General features: G+C 38.0%; 1 protein-coding gene across 2 annotated transcripts in view; it reads right to left on the reverse strand.

The window, feature by feature from the left end:
• STARD13 (StAR related lipid transfer domain containing 13) overlaps positions 1–13,185 on the reverse strand; it is a 222,589-nt gene that overhangs the window by 160,999 nt on the left and 48,405 nt on the right. Inside the window, exon 1 of one of the 2 annotated variants that reach the window (XM_065896194.1) lies at positions 11,324–11,492. The exons of the other annotated variant lie outside the window; for it this stretch is intronic. Within the exon in view, the coding sequence (XP_065752266.1) occupies positions 11,324–11,492 (169 nt within the window). Of the gene's footprint in view, positions 1–11,323; positions 11,493–13,185 lie in introns of those variants that run through there. 2 annotated transcript variants of the gene reach the window in all.

Below are 13,185 nucleotides of genomic sequence, written 5' to 3' on the forward strand. Positions count from 1 at the left end.
TTGAGTTCAGACTCCAGCTCTGCCACCTACTTGCTGGGGGACTTTGGGAAAGTTATTTAGCATTCTGAGTTTTCGTTTACTCATCTGAAAAATGAACATCATAAGACCTTGAGTGCTAGGCCTTACTATGTTTATTTTCCAGATGAGTAAATTTAACTCTCGAGTCTTCATGGAAATTAAATAAAATAACAATAAATGCAGTGCCGAAAACAGTCCCTGGTACATAATAGGGAACCCTCAATAAGAGCAGGTATAAGTATGCTGTCAGTGTTTTAAAAATCTTGTAAACTTTTCAAGAGCTAAAATTTGTGGCATAAAATTTATAAAAAGTCAAATCATCAATCCCCAGACCCAAATATTTGACCCAAGTGCACAGAAATTTTGATACATTATTTTGCCTCTCCATGACAAACCCCAATTTTCACTCTTCTTTTCACTTGGGTGACCCAGTGGAAAAGTTCTGCCCCAGCCCAGGAAGTATGGCTTGCCTGCACCTCTGGACACAGCTGCATAGACTCCAGCAGCCAGGAGGAAGCACGACTGACAGTTAAGAGCTGAAAAGAACCTGTCTCAATTCCACGTCATTCCTGCCTTACAGAACAAAGCACCAGGCTTCACAGAACAGAAGCTACAGCGTCCAGGGCCAGTTCTGCTAAAGTGACCAACGATGGGAGATGGACACAAAAGTGAGAGGAGAAGCGTCACATGAAACAGAAATTGAATGGCTCTGTCAGAAACTGAATTGTAAAGCTGGAGGTGAGGAATTAATTTTACTCTACGTGGAAGGGGGAAAGGAAAAAGTTGGACTCTGAAACCATCTCTACTCTACCAGTTAGTTAATGTTTGACAACCGTATTGCTCACTGCCAAGTTTCCTTATTCGACCAAGTGAGCCTATACGTATCTATAGAGTCTACTCAGGGAAATGTACTTTTCCATACAGCAAAACCAAGTGAAAATCCACTTCCAAAGGAACAACTTAGGGAACGGAGACTAGAAACGTCTCAAAGTACGAAAGCTTGCATATGCATTTGTCAGATCTCTGAAAGATTCTAGGGAACACAGCTTCCTAATCCAAGATGATCAGTACTATCTTACACTCATATTCAAAAAGATAATCCATATGGAGTGGCTCCACAAAATGTCACACATTCTACCAGTGAAGGCATTACTGTTAAAATAGCTTTTCAGGGTTTCCAGGATGCCATACGCAAACATCAAATATTTTATCTTATAAAACAAGGCTTTTACTAAGTTCAAGATTTGTCAAGTTTGTCATGATATAAAAAGACTGGACTAACTTATGTTTCTACTCTTTGTTGGCTGGGGGGCACAAAAATGGAGGAGGACCTAAGACTACATATATACCATAAATAAATGAAGCAAAAGAATCCACGTTGATTTAGTCCATTCAACTTGAAGGACAAATTAGAACAAATGTTAATTTCATATCCATATGCAGTCTTTCACAGCGGAGGAATTCAACAATATGAAGAATATTCCTGAATGAAAAGGAATGAAATCCTTAGAGGAAATGGGCAATGAAAGCTTCTTAAATAATTTGCTTGAATTAGTTCGAGAAACAGAGTGATTAGTTTTTAAATTGCCAACTGATCATTAAAAAGTTTATCGACATTTTACAGCATTTCTTTTCTATGAACTCCTCTAAGCAAAGACCACTGTAATACTGGAAAGTTTCTACAAAATTAAGAAAAATCTCAAAGTTAAGTTCTCAGTTTAGAAAAATCACAACATGTTGAGAGGGGAACTCAGACATTATAGATAAAAACCATCAGATATATAGACATAACCCTCTATTACTGGCTAATGAGGCTGGTCTAGGGCCTTGCTCCCACCCTCACACACTGATAGCCTACCTGGCCTTTCACTCCAGCCTACTGAGAGCACAGCCCCCTTTCCTCCAGCACTGCTGCCCTCTCTCAGCTTTACAGTTTACCAGCAAGTCATTCCCAGAGCTGGGAACATTTCCTGCCTCTTTTATTGGCAGAAGGTGGGGATCAACAGACTTTGCTATTTATCTTTATGAGTTGAAATGTGGCCTAAACCCATCACTTTAGGTCAGTTCAGAGCAACTAAGAATAACTGCTGTGCCCAGGAAACCACACTTGGGAACGACAATGGTTTTCATTACAGCTTAAGATAAAAAACAAAAGAACAACAGCAACAACAAAAAACCCCACCTTTTGTTTCAGGTTTTGTGGTGGATACTTTTTGAGGACACAAAAAATGTGGCAAGAGGTATGCCTGCCTTAGTAAACTTGGTATATAGTACATAATTTACTCTTTGTTTGCTGATACAATACCTTGAAGGGCCCTATGTACATGGATGTTTGTTTAATATAAATATTGATATATTTTCTTATATTGAGCACTTAGTATGTGCCAGGCACTGTGTTCTGTGTTTAATTGTATTCTCTCACTTATTGCAATAACTATGAGATAGTGGCTATTACTAGCTCCTTTTTGCCCGCAGAAGAACTGAAGCTTAGAAACGTTAAGTAACTTGGCCAAGGTCACTCTGCTAGAGAGATATAGAGCTGAAGTTTAAACTCAAGCTGCATGACTCCAAAGGCCTCCAATTGTTTCAGTAGTAGGTGTAGAAAGTTTAAAGTTTAGGTTAAATGAACAGTGTCCCTAGGACATTCTTGATCCCACGATCAAGAGCAGAAAGTGTTTCTTGAAATTCAATCAACATGTTTCAATTACTTGCCCCAAAGAATACAGATTTCATCAACCATCAACAGAATAACTCCTGGAAGATTGTCCTAGAAGAAGGCAAGAAACACATACCCATCTCTCTAATGCTTTGTGCTACCATTTCATGACTGTTCCAAGCAATTCCAATGGATTGGCTGCCCTGGCCAGTGATAATACATAAGAATTCAAATGTGGAATTACATCACACTCAGTATTGGGACCAACAGATGATAAACTCAGTCCCTGAAATTCTTTGGAGGTCTTCTTCAAGATATCCTGCAAGACTGATTTCCCTTCTTTCTGGCCAAGATTTTTTCCCCTCCTTCTTCTAGGAAGCCAGTAATAAAAACATCTAAGCAGCTTTATCTGCCGTAGACCTTCCTCCTAAAAGCACAGCAGAGAGAATGGAATACTAACAGTGAAAATAGGAAAGTGCAGGGAAAGGGTGGTAGCAGACTCTCCTACCCAAAGAGATCAATGTAGTAGTGAAGGCGATTTGATTAATAAGAAATTATTATACACAACACATGGTCCTCCAAGTTATACCTTGCAGTGGATTTCATTCTCTATTTTGAGAAATGCATTTAGCAGGAAATGTATTGTGTCCTTCAAAGCATTTCGGAGAGATTTAAATTCCTCTACTAAGAACTCTAGTCTTATTTAGGTGAGAATGGTTGGAATATCATTGTCATTGGAATTGTAAATCCTTCTTATTTCTTACAGTAATTTTAACTATTATAAATAATTTGGAGGTAGTAAAACCTTCAGAGGAAAATATGATTTTATGACTATTGTAATTTTTTCCAGTTTGTCATTTGGTGAATACAAATGCATGTGAAATGCTACTGTTCACTTATAGAGATTGAATACTAATCCAAGGTTCTTGTCATCCATATGCATGATTTTCAAAATTACCAGTAAGAGGAGACTTGGAATGCAGGAAGAGAATGCCTTCTTCAGCTCAAAATGCTGATATGTAAATTAGTTACTTGGTGACTGCGGAATCCCTTTACAATCTCCTCTCTCTCCTCTACACTGTTTCACTCTAGTGTTTTATCAGAATGTTAGAGACAAGGCAATGCAAATCACTGGTATTTTAATCAGCTCGGCCTCTGTCAGACCTTTGAAATTACCAGGATTCCTATGGCTTGTGAGGGAAGTCATTTGAGAGTCTAGCCAGACATTTCGGATTTTTTTCTATTGATTTCCTTTTTCTAACAGCATTAGCATGTTCTGTAATTTTAAGTTATTTTCCAACCATTCCATTTAAATTCCTTTTGATCCTAAGCTTCTCTAAAAAAGAGAATTCATGTCTTTTCAAACAATAGTGTATAAATTTTCATAGTAATCTGTGTGTCTGCCTTGCCCTAGACTGTACCATTCTACAGTGATTGCTCTGGCCCTGTGTGACTTTACAACATGGGGATTTGAGCTACACAGTATGGCTAATTCTCCATGTCTTCTGTTGCAGCTTTTAGATATTCTGTGGATTTCTCTCAAAAAGCATCAGTCATAATGCAAATGCTAATTTGTTATCTCTGCCAGCAGGAGGAAAAATACCTTAAGAATATTTGTAGTCTTCATGGGAAACTTGGTAAGTTGCTTATACAACTAGACCAAACAGATTTTACTAACAAAAATGACCTATTATCTATCAGTTAACTTTACTCTGTCGTTCCAAGGGAGACTTTATGTAACCAAGGATACGTTTGGCCCTTCAAGTCAGAAACTGACTCTGAGCCACCCATCAAAGTTTGAGCTTACAGGAGTCCACCTCTCCCATCACCTACAGCCAGGGAGAATTTGAGACTCCTAAATAGTTTCCTGTTTCTTTCCTGTGGGGCTGTGACTCCACTTTCCAGCAGTAATGGAATATTCTGAATTAGCTGCTGTAACTTCCGACCCCTTTGGAACTCAACTAGGACTTTGGCTTTATCGTAGATCCAGAGCTAAAAAGTAATCATTTCTTTCTCCTGGCCCAGCAGTACCTATCTTATAGGGTTACTTGAAGATTGTTTGTATTCTTTTTATTATAATGATTAACTCTGCCCATATACCTACTCCTTCAGTTTTCTGATGGGCAAATGTGCGGAGGGCACTTAATCAGGTTAGGATCTTCCTTTGGTTGTTAATTTTCATAAAAGATATCCATCCTGCCTTAACCCAGTAGATTTTTAAGGTATATGGAGCTGGCCTTATTTGAAAACAGAATACTTGCAATGTTACTCTATAAGATACAATCTCAAATTATCAATTCATTCAAGAAATATGTTCAAAAAGAATTATCTGAATGGACCACCAGCCCTCCACTTTCCTAAACCAGACTTTCCAAAATGTGTTCCCCAGGGAACATTGATTTTACATGATGTCACTTCCTGGTATCCAGTACAAAATGGTTTCATGATGAAATATGGAAATATGTCAGTTTAAACAAAGTTAAATTACTTTCTGCAGGATTTCTCTGAGCCTTTCATAAATGTGAATTTCCAAGAAGGGAAGGAGGATGCAGTATTTCCCCAAATTACTTAACCACAGACATATTTTCCTCCTGCCTATCTATCTATCTATCTATCTATCTATCTATCTATCTATCCATCTATCCAACCATCCATGTAACTAGAGTTCTGAGAATGAGACATAGAGAAATTGTCTCTAGACAGTTTCCATGCTATTTCTAGATTAAGCCAGAGAATCAGAGGATTACATACTGAACCTCCTTGCTTTGATCCGTCCACCCCATCCTCAAATATTTTTACTGAATTATAATTTGTTATTATGCTCCCACTTCCACTGCAGGATGCTATAAGAGATTTGCTATTGATTTCACTATAGAAATGTTTAAAAGCACCATCGACTATGGCTTGTAGTCTCTTTATGGGATTTTTTTATGAGAAACTGCTCTTGTATATCAAGTCCTTAGGAGAAAATTCTCCCAAATATCAAGCCCCAGGGAAAGTTGTGCTGGTATGTTTTTACCTTATGGACATGGCAAATCTTCCCTGATCACGTTTTCCTCTTTTCTTAGATTAGGAAGGCTCAAGCTAAATCTGCAGCCTGCTTTTAATAATTATTCAGGGCCTTACGTTGTAAATTTTTATATAATATCTCTTCCTAGTTTTATCTTATTAATTGACCTACATTTTTTTTTTCACCAGATTTATCTTTTTTTAACTGCGCTGTATCTTCTTCTCTAAACTACCTCAAATCCTTTAGGTAATGAGGTAGAATGTAAATTAATACATAATGTCTTTACCCACACCAAAATCATATTCAGATTGCCCAGCGAGATAGAAAATGATTGTTATGTGATCCTCATTTCTTTCAAATATCTGGTGTGCAAAACGCATGGTTGTCTTCTTATGTCTTCTTCCCTAGTCTCAGCACCTTGTTCTCATAGCTAATGAAATGTAGAGACAGAGCACATCCCTCTTAATGATATGTTTTCACTGAATTTCCATTTATTTTCCTTTATATAGGAAGTTTACTAAAACCCACTTGTCATTTTCTCTCTTTCTAAATTTGTCTGGGCCATCAATTGATATTGCTCAGACCACTAGTGGTGATTTTTTTTCTAACTTGTGCTTCTAAATCGGCCATGATTAGGTTGTTAGGGAAATGGGGAATCCTGTTTTATAAAAGTTGACCAGTGTCCCAAATTTACTAATAATTAAAGCACTGATTATAGTGCGGGGGGGAAGATAACGAGAAAAATGAATCTCTGTTCACTTAAACTAATGTCACAAAATCCAGATTTGGCAATTGCCTGCATCTGCGATCGGTGTTTATAAATTCAGAACCAATAAAAGCAGTGAAGTGCAGCTATGCAACTCTCAAGTGTTATATGTGTATAAGCATATTGCTCTTTGCTAATTTCTTTCTAGTACTTATTTCTTGACTGCTCATATTTTTACTATGTGATGATTTTTAAAATGTTAGTCAAAGTTAGTTGACTTAATTCACTTAACCAATTTTCATGTAACTTCTGGTTAAACAGTATCCTTTGTGTACAGGCCCTTCAGTCACCAGCACTGAATAGAAAGAGGCTCTGATTCATGAAATGAGAATTTGTGACAGTTTTGTGTGTTTTTTTTTTAAAGAACTTGAGCAACACATGACTGATGCATGCTTACCCTGTTTTCTGTGTTCCATCTGTCTTTCTGCCAGTGTATTCATCCTCCATTTCTGAAAGTAGCTGAGAAGGAGAATGCTAAGCATAGAGAAAGGGCAATTCCAAAAGAACAAAAGGTTGTTTAACTTTGGCTGATGCTACCCAGTTGGTGGAGGTCTCCTACACCAGGGATGAGAAATGCCACCACTTAGGTTGGGCAAATCCCCAAGATATCATTTGACTTGATGGAGGAATGAGAGAGAATACATCACTAATGCCCAGTTCCATTCCCTGCAAACATAAAAAAACAGTTTACTCCACTCTAGTTGAGTTCAACTCAAGTGCTATCTCTAAAAATAGTGTCAGGTAAAAAGTCAATGAATGTGCAAAGATCAATTTTCACTAATTCTCCTAGTAGTGAAATTTCCACATTTTGCATTTACTATCAAGAAAAGAGGTCTTTTGTGAGCTTGGGGATCCACCTACATTAACACTCTCGGATCCCTACGGTCCTTGCAATAAGCCAGGCACTGCAATAACTACATTTTACAGTCCAGGACTCCTGATAAAGAAAGGTTTTTACAGGTTTCTTTATAAATATAGGTTGTACTGACATTTAAATAGTCCACAAGACAGGACATCCTAACGTTCCTATTAAATTGATAATGAGAGCATTAACCAGGTATCAAAGAAGTATGTCCAGGTAGATGTTGAATGACATAATAAGGAAAATGTAAATAAGAATCATCTTTCTCTTAAAGTAATAACCTGTGATCACAGAATCCTGGAGTTTTAGAGAGGATGGGAGCTTCACATTTATTTAATCCAAACTCTTTGTTTTATGGAAGAAGAAAAGAATGCCCAGAGAAGTTGTGACTTGCCTCAGATCACACAATTAATTAGCATCAGAAGTAGAACTAAAATCTGATTTCCACCTTACCATTTCCTTGACAAGATGTAGAAAAATTATAAGCCATTGATTTATTCCACGTTAGACAGCTGCTCTGTTTCCTTTTGGGCTTCTGTTACTTTAGGTTTAAATTTCCCTGCGTTACACACTCTTGTTCAAGGAGTTATTGACTCAACTACAGAAAGACCTTGGGAACCATAGTCATACCATCTCATTTTCTCATCAAGAAATGAAGGCCCAGTGAAGTTCTGAAACTTGCCTGGTAAAAGAATGAGAGAGTTTCCAAATAGAGCCTGCATCCCTGTCTTCTTTTTTTCTGTAGTTCAATGGACTTTATTGCAGTCTGGTCCATATCATGCTGTTTAAAGCATTACAATATTTTTTTAAGTTCAAAAGCATGATGAATTCTTTCACAAAGCAAGTAATCACATTTATACATTTGATTAAATTTGGATTTTCCGAGTAACATGTGTGTGTATAGACTTTAAGCATGATGCACATGTAGCCAATAAATCGTAACCATCTAATGACATAAGATCCCAATTCACCCCTTCCATGGCCTAACATACTCTTCCTCCACCTCCTCAGTATCCTCCCTCTTGTCCATTCCAAGAGTCTGCCGGTAAGGGAAATAAGGACCATTACAATTTTCATTCTCTCTCCCTATAACAATTTCCCCATTGATTCAGCAAGATTGTGGGGCAAGGATCATGGGCAGTATGACTTGTGTGATAAGCTTTCACTCTGCAAAACACCCTACTTTAAACATCACTTCTCTTTTTCACTGGACTTGAAACTCCAGAACTAAGAAGATGGCTAGAGAAATGATGCATGTATATTTTGGAGCATACCCTATGAGAAGCAAGTTTAGATTCATCCTGAGTTCGAGCAACTAATTCTGATCCTATGTATCATCAAAGATTCCTTTATTTCTCTTCCCTGTTTTTCCCTCTCATGAGTGGATCTGCTGTTGAATCATGTCTGTGCCATTCAATGATTATCTCACTGTAATGAGGTCACTGAGGAGCAACTTACTCTTGTTTGCACTGTTCCCAACAGCCATGAAAGACTGTAAGTGTTGATCCCCAAATTATATTAATATAATGCTAAATCTTCCTTGAAAGATCTATAGCAGAGTAAACAATCTTAATGATGTGGCTGTCATTTCAAGATACCAGTATGTGAGTTACAAAAAATATCGGTGTTATTAATTTAATATGCACTTGATAAACTTTAATTGAATGATTATGGGCCATTAGTATAATAACCTGACATTGTGTACTATTGGGTACTAACTGCTCAAGGAAGGTAAAACACATAGCAGTTTGCTTCCACTAGAGAAATAAGACCTGACTGGAAATCTCACAGTGATTCTGTAACATGGTTCATTGCTCTACCCTGAGTAGAAAAGATTGAAATATTATATAATCCAGAAATCAACCATAGGTTCAGTAGTTTAACACTCATTATAAAAACTAAAAAATGGTTTGGAGTATTATTGAGCATGGTCTCTAGCTAAGATAACATTCAAATACCAGCTCCTACTATGTAACTTTGGAGAGGTTATTTGAACTCTATGTACTTCTGTTTTCTCACCTGTAAAATGGGTATAATAATAGTACTTACCTACAAGAATTTATTTTTTGAGGATAAAATAAATTGGAATATATATAAAGTGCTCTGAGCAGTACGTGATACACTGTTATTCTCTATTACAGTAAACCAATCTACTCATACAGTAAACCCAGTAAAATCATTTTGCTTCTGCTTTCTCAATGTCTTACGACACAATCGTGCATTGTATTATTAACTCATTATTAACAAATAATGAGTTCCTAACCACTGGATTGTTGGAATTCTTTCATGCTTCCCTATGATCCTAACTGTCACTTAATTTTTAGGCATTCATTAGCTTCAAACATTCCATTGCCCAGTATTAAAAAAAGTGAGTATGCTCAAATTTTCTAATTAGGCAAAATGAAACACAGACACAGAATACATTTTCAATGATCATGCATGTGTTCATAACTTCAAGTCCTCAATGGAAAAACAATCTTCATTCCAGAAAGAATATAATTTTTAATGAAATCAATCATTGCAAATTCATTTAAGGAGATTTACAAAGATATTTCAAACTATTTGTATGCAATGTTTCTAACACAATACACTTCATAAGCATGCTGAGGAACATTCAGAGTGCAGACTACAAATCATCACCAAACATTTATTGAGCCCCTATGTCCATAATGATGATGACGTCTGGTAAAGCACCATTGTCAGAAATCTCTAAAACTAAAATGGAGCTGGTTTTTATTATAAGCCTAGTGTATTTTTAAATCAAGCCACAGGGAAATAATTACTTTTGTTTCTATTCAATCAAGACATGCACACAGAGTTTACGGAATGACATAATATCCTTCCTGAAATCAGACCGGTATGTAGGACCAGTATCCTTCACACATAACCAGTTCCTGAACCTTTAAAAACAAATCCTAATTTCCAAGGAAACAATCTCATCAAATGCTGCTCACTAGAATACATATTGTTCCTTTTGGAAACATTACAATAAGATTTTCATGATTACAAACCCCAACTTCCCCTCTAAAATTCAATATAATCTTAAACTTATTTATTTAAGTGGAAATTGTACTTTTATAATGGCTCTAGAATATCCTGGTCAACTTATGTATCACCAATATAATAATTTAGTTGTTTAGAAGTCTGGGAGGGGGTGGTTATAAACTTCATAAACTTATTGTACATGTGTAGTATGTGTGTGTGTCTTTTAAATGGGCAACAGAAGTTTCTTAGGAATGTTCACCTTTCTACTTTCTACAAACCTATCCTAAGATAAAGCGCATGTTTTAAACTATTTTTGGAGAATGATGAGTGTTAGTGATTTTTTTCCCCCCTGAGAATAAAAAGGAACACGTAACAACTTGTAATCAATATCCTCTCCTCTCTGCCTTATAAAGCTGGTGCTTCTGTCACAAGATTTGCTTTGACATTAGCAGACACTTATCCTTTACCAGAAAAACAGTATCAACAAATCAGTGGCAACTGCTGACATAAACGTACAAATAGGCAGAGAATGTGACACTGGTTGTCAGCCCAAGGCCCTTAGGAATAGAATTTTAACTTTCTCCTGTCACTAAGAGTGCTCTAAAGAATCTAGGCAGGGTGGAAGTTAGTTTCCCACCCTCTCCTAATTAAATAAACAAGTGTCCAAGTTTTAAATGCGACAGAGTGTGTGGAACTTGTCACGTTTAAAAATGAAAAGCTCCTAAAATACATACTGAGGAAACCTGTCTCATTTATTCTGTAGAGACACATAAGTCTTGGAAATTTATGATTCACTGTCCTACCGTGAAGTTTTTTGTGGACTTTATGTTGAGTTATGTGGCAGCTAAGTGCTGTCACTGTTTGCTTGAAACGGCAGCCTTAAGTTATTTCTGAAAGGTATGCGCAGCTTGGCATAGAAATCCGTATGTTGTAAAGTGAAAACAATAATTTTAAAAACTGGGTTAGCATGAAAGAGAGCCAACAGAAACCAGAATTAGCAACAGCCTTCCACTACCGGCGACTCACCTTGTTGAATTTTAGTCACTAGCTGATGGCGTGCTAGAATCCGGCTCATCCTGTAAGGAGAGCGTCTCGCAGTCTGATCAAATCGCAAATACATCTCCTGGCCCTCAGGTGTCATGGCATTTAGATAGTAGCAACCTGAAGCTGGGGTCCTGGGTCCCTGACTGAACATCCCGGCAGATTTTCTTTTGCCCTCAGTCTGCCCTGTGGCTGTTTCCGTCTGCCTTCAGTCTCAGTTACAGAGCGAGGCATCCAGCCCAGCAGAGCTCAGCAGACCCAGCGATTTTTAAAAAGAAAAAGGAGTGCCAAAAGCCACAACTCAGAATTCCAACCCCCAGCCTCACGTGACCTCGCAGAGCCAATCAGAGGAAGACAGGAGATGGGACGGTCCACAGTCGGCCCCAAGCCCCGGAGAGAGGCAGGTCCAGCCTCTCTGATCCCCACACAATGCAGGAAGGCAATGCGAGTACTGCCCTGCCTCTGAGCTGACTAAGCCCCGAGAAGCAGCACTCACTGAAAGAGTTCAAAGGAAAAGAGAGAGGGAAGAGGAAAGGCAGCAGAAGAAAAATAAGCCCTGGGCATAGGAAATCAATCTTTCTGGTTGTAAGGGTTAGAGAAAGCACACTCGCCTTCTCCAAGGCAGCTAAAAGATGGATGTGAGAAACAAATGAAAAACTACTTCAAATAAGCATAAACCGCTTAGGATAAATTACCACCCTTCATTACAGAGAAATAAATAAAGCTTTTCCAGTGAAAAGTGAACTTCAAGTGCTTTAAGGCCCTAAGTAAATACGCTCCAGGCCCCTTCTGCATGGGAAGTTGAGAGCTCTCACAGATGAGACTGGCAGAGGCAAGAGCACAAGTGTGTTTGTTAAGTATCTACCCCTTTAAATTTTCCACTTCTCCAATTTTTAATCACCCAGAAGTAAAGTACTTTTGAAGTACCTCTCACATTTAAGACACTGCCAGGAATCATTGTAGAGATGCAGATCCACGCAATGCTGCTGTTGCCAAGCTGCCTGGGATCAATAGAGAAGTTATGCAAAAGCATATAACACAGGCCTTATGTGAAAGGGGCCTCAAGGAAGACACAAGAGCAATATTAGAGGAAGCAATATTATTTTTGACTGGGGTGACGAGAGCAGGCCACACAGAGGAAGAGACATTTGGGTGGGCTTTAAAAAAATGGGTGGGATTCTGACAGGCAGAGACTGAGGAGGGCTTTGCAGGAGGATCTGTGCCCACATGTGTGGAGATCGGGAACCACAGTGTGTGTTTAAGGAAAACGTGAGTAATTCCCCCTGGCCATATCCGAGTATACATATGGGGGTAATTAGCATTTTCCCCCTATTTTTTCTCTTTAATATTGTTTGATGTAAAGAGGAAAAAAGTCCATAGAAAACATGTTATCAAATTCTGAACCTGGGGCTGAGGGAATAAAGTTCTTTGAAAAAGAGGCATAAGGCCAAGTTGTTCTTATATTTGGCTGTCTCAAACTGAAACACAGCCTGGCCTGGGATTTGGAATCCTAATAATAAAAAACTTTCAATTGAAAGTTCAACAGGACTTAAATTAGGTCCTCGATTCTTGCTGCTGTGGCTAACGGCGGTCAGTCCTAACATCTTTCCCTGTGGGAACTTTGCAATTCTGAGAAGCAGCTCATTTCGTGTAAATATCTTACTAGGTAAATGAGCACGTTAATAAAGATCCCTAGGGCCTACACTGGAATGTACTCTCTCTCATGGCAATTGTGAGCCTCTTCTGATAATTATGCAAGAGTAAGTAAGGGTCAGGTTTTCAAGTCAGCGTTGATGCAGGAAAGGAAAGGGGTGTTCGTTTTTCATTTTTATTTAGGATTTGATCAG

Source organism: Phocoena phocoena, chromosome 18, assembly GCF_963924675.1.
Source record: "Phocoena phocoena chromosome 18, mPhoPho1.1, whole genome shotgun sequence".
Lineage (NCBI taxonomy): Eukaryota > Metazoa > Chordata > Mammalia > Artiodactyla > Phocoenidae > Phocoena > Phocoena phocoena.